Here is a 6,082-nt window from a genome sequence, read left to right on the forward strand (position 1 = left end):
TGTACTTATATAGCTCCTTTCTATCTGATCAAGATACTCAAAGCTCTTTACAACACAATCTGTGCCCTCATTTACCCATTCATACAGCACTCTGCTAGATTTATACTAAGAATAATCAGAGCTTTATCACATTCATTCACTGATGGGACACACGTCAGAGGCAATGAGGAGTTCAGTGTCTTGCCCAGGGACACTCCAACATGTGACTGCAGGTGGAATCGAACCCCCAACTCTTGCATTGGAGGACGACTGCTATAATCACTCAGCCACAGCCGCCCAGCATGTGTGATTTATTGTTTTCTACTAGGGGCGCACCGATTTCAGTTTTCTGGCCTATCACTGATCACCGATTTCTAAAAAGTCTGACCTGCCGATACCGATTTTGTTTTATAAGCGACACCGTCAGTGTTATAAGGTCACAATGCACCTTCAATTTTACAATCTTATTTTATTGAAAAACATACCCTTAAACAATATCCTAGAAACAATACAAGCTTGTTTTAACTGGCCATGAGGTAGTGCTCTGAAATATAAATGAAGTTTAGACAAATGTTGTGAAAACAAACAAAAAAAATCTGTAAAATCGGTTTCTCGTGAAAGTATCGTCCGATTTCCCAAAATTAAGGAAATCGGAGCCGATAAATCGGTCAGTGCACCCCTATTTTCTACAATCAGTAAAAAAATACAATAACCATATTAATACATAAATAAATAACAATGTTTTTTCTAATAAAAATGGTGAGAGAGGGTGGAGATGATAAAGGAGGGAAGACCTGGGAAGCAAAGTGATGGGATGGGAAGGAGGAAGAGTGGGACGTACAGAAACAACAACCAACAGACAGAATGAGACAGAGTTTAAGGGAAAACAGTAAAAAGCACAAAGGACAGAGAAGACCTGCAGAGTTAAAGAGTCCAGGTCTAAGACACATAAACTGGAGTCTCCTGATGCATGCTCAATAATCTAACAAGGTCGAGTCAGGTCCTCTGGACGAATTATTCTTTGTTGAAACGTTTCGTCTTTTATCCAAAAGACTTCTTCAGTGTGAGGAGCTGCAGCAAACTGTTCTATAAGCAGCTATGAGAAAGTGCTGTTTATAAGACTGAATTTGTTGCAGCTCCTCAAACTGAAGAAGTCCTTTGGATAAAATATGAAACATTTCAACAAAGAAGAACTCGTCCAGAGGACCTGGAGGTGGAGTCTCATCAGTAAGTATTGTCATTGTGCTTGAGTGCATTTATTCATCAAAACACTTGAGCTGAATGAAACCTGATCTTGAAAGTTGACAGTAAGAATGAAATTGTGTTTTTAATTATTCAGCTGAGCAGCAGCTGGACACGTGTGATGCGTCTCTGAGGTGGAGTCAGTTTCTTAATGTCCACAGAGACACCAGCACAGTGAAGTCAGAAAGATACAATATGTTAATTTAATGTGTTTTGGGGATTTAATTCCAAATAGTAAGGTGCTTAATGTCCAACTCACCCCTGACTTCCGAACACTGCCCCGTGGTTTGGGCACAGGCCGACTGGACCTGGTCTCAATGAGCTCTGAGCTGGTTCCTCCGGGGAGATTCTGCTGCTGTTTGGACCTCTGCGCTTGCAGAGCCAGCTGATAGGCCACCTCAAAGGCCTGGCCCAGGGTTAGTATAATCTCATAAGTCAGGTTCTACACAGACAAAGAAAGCAGGGAGACTATTTAAATTCTAGAAAAAATAAGCTAAACTGTAACATGAAGAAGCATCTTCTGTCACCTAAACATGCTGGATTATGTTGTAGTCGTGACAGCTTCCTGATGTGAATAAGCACCTTAGACTAGAAAACGGGCACGCTTGTGAGAATAAGGACAAAACCTTCAGGGTCTGAGACAACTGCGCCACATGGACCAGTTGACGTTTGACACATTTGTCTTTTCCTCTGCGCTAAATATGAACCAGCTCTGACATTCTTCATGCAGTGAGGATTGGCTCTCCTGGACCATGAGAGCAGCAAAATGGTCAGCACAGGTTAAAATATTGATGAATGCTGCAGAGTTACTGCTCTTCTGTCAGACACCAAAAAACCACAACCGCCTGAGGAATAGCAGATAAAAGGTAAAAAAAACTATTTCAAGCACTGCGGCTAATCTGAAGAAAAAATGAAATAAATTTAATAAATAATAAACTGATTTAACTCTGAGACAAAACTTTTTTTTTTTTTACAGTAAACGTGTCCTTACCACATCCACGGTGCTGAAGACATGGCAGTAATGGTGGCTGGTCTGAAGGTCTTTAGTGATGTAGGCAAACGTACACAGGTCCTCTGGGTCCTGGGCTGCACAGGATATGTTGCGGATCTCGTGCTCTGCGATGATGTTCTGCACCCAAAAGAGCACGCACGTTAGAAGTGAAGTGTCGGAACGTGAAGACGGCTAACAAGACCTGCTAACGCTGCTAACAAGATCCTCCATCTGTCTACACACGCGGTACGGACACGTTCGGTTCCGCTGGGAAACCTGGGATGTTCTCGGTCTGCCGGACCCGGTTCTAGACTGCGGTCTGTGAGGGCAGCTGCTGTGGTCCTTATTACCATCAAGCTGCGGACCGGACCTGCTAACACGACCACGCCGCTAACAGAACAGAACCATGATGTTGAAAGATCCTCACTGCTAACACACTGTAGATGTTTTTCTTTTTCACTTTTGGCGCCTTGTTTTTTAGTATTTCAGTAGTATTTTTTAATATGTTTTTCTTAGTATTGTAGTGAGTCACGTGAGGTACGTGTCACTTGTTGTATGACAAATATATGAATTATATATGCATACGATATTCACGAGTTCTTCATTTTTCTGACTGTAAATGTCGTGCATTGAATTTAACAGAAATGTAACGAGAGACGTTATTTATCTTTGACCCATCAAATGAATGGAATCATTTATTTTCAGAATCAAAGTTTAACATCAAACATTTACATTAATTTGGCAAAATATGAAAATAATAACAGACAGTTTCACAGAAAATGAACTTCAAATCACTCGGCGGTGATTTGAGGACTTTGCTTAAGATATTTCTAAAATATCTGTACTGATTTATGAGAGAGAGAGGTGGGTTTTAGAGTGAAAGGAGATTATCTTACAGAGAACTGTGTGAGGGAAGTTTAATCTGTTTAACCAGAAATTGCACGCTCCGTCAGATCCTCAGCCCGTCCACGGTACACTTTAGTCGAAGAAGAAGCCTTTACCTGGTTTGACGATAGATCAGCTCAGTAAGCATCCTTCAGACTGTTTCCAGCGCCTCCGTTAAGCACAGCTAAAAATCCTCGGAGAGTCGTGCGTGGTTAGCTCAAAACAGACTTATAATCCCAAACGTCCCTGGTTCTTCATAACTCCAAACTCTTCATAACCGGTTGCATCTCTCAGAACTCTCATTCTCTTGTCAGCTCTCATTCTAACTTGAACTGGGCAGTTGTCACATTTTAAATGAGTTTACTTCCTGTTCAGTTTAGAGCTTTCTGATTCGTGGAAGGACCAGAAAGAGGTGTGTTTTTGACGTAAGGTGTTTATCAACAGTCGAGGTCAGAGAATGAAACTTGTTTAACATACAGAAAAGATTATTGCAGAAGCAGCAGACTTTCTGGAGTCTACTCTTGGTAATCTTCTGAAAAAGTTTAAACATGACATTTCTTCTTCAGTAAACATTTTAGTTGACCGAAGACCAACCTTTCACATACTTACGACAGCTTGCTCATTTCAGACAGAAAATCAAGAAAGGCATATTCAGGTGATTTCTTCTCTGAATGAGGAACAAAAATCATTACTTACTGTTTATGTAAAATAAAAATTAGTAGTTCTTTTCAACCTGTAAAGCATTGAGTGAACTAACACAATTTGATTATCAAAACATTTGTAAGACAGTAATGATTATAAAGAATTGTCTTTTCTGCTTGATTAATTCAAGAAAGAAAGTTCATCAGATGGTTCAGACTTATTCAGATCAATGAAAATAACAGTCTCTGTCCATCTGGTATATTTGAGGTCATCTGGTTCACTACAGTATATTAGTTAGTAGTATAGTTTTTTTTGTATGTTTTTAGTATTTTTGCTGCATGATTTTATTTATTTTTTGGCATCCGAGACAGTTCTTCTCGTCCTAAGAATTTCATTATCAATCAATCAATCAACCTTTATTTATACAGGTAAATCCCATTACATTGTTGACCTTGTGTTAATTTGCACATGACGCATAAAACTAGAGGTGAAACAATTTCTTCTGGAACAAGCAGCGAGAATTAATATTTCAAAATACAACGAGGTGACGAGTGAGAAGTCTTATAATTTACAGCTAAAAAGAAAGCAGGAATACGTGAAGGCACGCAGAGCACACGGTTACCTTGTTGGCTGCGTCGATGAACTTCACACCCTTGTAGGTGATCGACAGGACGATCGTTGGGACTTTTCTCATTTGCTCTGTGGACCTCTGGAAGAAAAACAGGCACAAAACCACAGGAAGGTGATGCACGTGTCCCTCAAAGTGCAGGTCTGTGCAACCCCTGATAGAGAAAAGACTTGGTCCATACCCGCATTTTGGCACAAGCATCCTGCGTGGACTCGGTACCCCTCAGTTCCTTAATGAGCATGGAGCCAAGGTACTGCACAAACAGGACGGAACACATCAGTGACGGGGAACAGAGTAAACTGAGGTCAAACAGTAATAATGTTATCGTGTACATTGGCTTTGTATGCGCAGGATTCAAATATGAGTTTCTCAGGCTGGTGATGCCAGTTCTGCACCGGGGCGTACGGTGCTGCTAAACTAGGCGGCCGCAGGGTCAGACGGGGCTCTTGATGCACCTCTTCATACTGCTCCTGAGAGAAACACCAGAATGATCTTTAAATGTCTGACAAGCGGCCTCTTGATGAGTCCGTAACACAGCTAAAGCCCACACCTGTCTGAGTCGTCCGCTGCAGTATCTCTGGCTAACATCACACTCCGTATCTGGAACTTTCTTTCTGCTCTGCTCCCCTGCAGGCAGCAGAGGGTCCATGGAGCGTCCTGTGTAGTCCATCTGACTGAGCGGAGACGAGGTCTGAGACCCAGGCAGGTCCTGGAACTGCACACACACAGCCAGACAGTTTATACCGTTAGGGACAGACTGTTGATGGCTGACAATGTCTTATTCACGTTTCTTTGCATCTTTATGTTTAGCTGTTTATAGGCTAAAAATGTCAAGTGAGAAAAGTCATCATCACTACAAAGTGTTGGTCTGAGTCCTCACCCTGATCTGAGACAAGCGAGGAGGTTTGACAGGAGGCTCCTCGTAAGGCCGTTCTGCTAAGGAGGCAATGATGCGTTTTCTGTGACCAAGCAAGGTAATTTTTAACACCTGGGAGAACGATAAAGCTGAAAATTATTTTCTTAAGACACGGAGAAGCATATCTGACATCACAAGAAAAATATGAGGTAATTACAAAACATGTCTTTGCTGTTCAACACATTAATCTTAAAAAAACTTGTGGGAGTCTGTCTTGCTCTGTTGACTGTTAGTATGAAGATATGCATGTTTACACAGACAACATCAAATCCTGCTGATAAAAACACACAGGAAGTCTCATCCACAGCTGGCTGCAATGCACCTAAGAGTTAAAATAAGGTTTCATCTAAAGCAGGGAAAATAACATTTGTAAAATTTAAAGGTAGGTCGTAACAAGAGATTTAATTAAAATTACAGGCTCGCATGTTTTGTGCAATTTTTGTCGTTCGTATATGAAAACGTTCAGCTCATTCAGGACATGAGTGATGTGACTTTTTTTTAACTGTTTTAGACACTTTTATACTTTTCAAATATTTAAATTTATTTACAAATATTTTCCCTATAAATCACACAACTTTAGAATCTCCTCAGACCATTCAAAACATTGTTCCATTGGAAATCTGCTTCAACAAACATGCTCTATTTTTGTCTTTTAGACTATTTTTAGGTTTTAGCTAAAGTTCTGCTACTTTTAGCTTTTAACTAGTCTTTGGATACATTTAGGTCCTAGCTGGTCTTTTGATACTTTTAAACTAACGATACTTTTAGCCTAACATTTTGCTGTTTTTACCCAGTATTT

At 40.5% G+C, this 6,082-nt stretch overlaps 1 protein-coding gene across 1 annotated transcript in view; it reads right to left on the reverse strand.

Moving 5' to 3' along the window:
• LOC119417533 (ankyrin repeat and SAM domain-containing protein 1A) overlaps positions 1–6,082 on the reverse strand; it is a 102,573-nt gene that overhangs the window by 6,552 nt on the left and 89,939 nt on the right. The window contains exons 19-25 of the mRNA XM_037684757.1: positions 5,248–5,355; positions 4,918–5,082; positions 4,700–4,837; positions 4,549–4,620; positions 4,362–4,448; positions 2,213–2,350; positions 1,481–1,663 (exon numbers count right to left, since the gene is read on the reverse strand). Of these exons, the coding sequence (XP_037540685.1) occupies positions 1,481–1,663; positions 2,213–2,350; positions 4,362–4,448; positions 4,549–4,620; positions 4,700–4,837; positions 4,918–5,082; positions 5,248–5,355 (891 nt within the window). The remainder of the gene's footprint in view (positions 1–1,480; positions 1,664–2,212; positions 2,351–4,361; positions 4,449–4,548; positions 4,621–4,699; positions 4,838–4,917; positions 5,083–5,247; positions 5,356–6,082) is intronic.

Source organism: Nematolebias whitei, chromosome 11 (assembly GCF_014905685.2).
Source record: "Nematolebias whitei isolate Nwh7 chromosome 11, NemWhi1, whole genome shotgun sequence".
NCBI classification, from domain to species: Eukaryota; Metazoa; Chordata; class Actinopteri; order Cyprinodontiformes; family Rivulidae; genus Nematolebias; species Nematolebias whitei.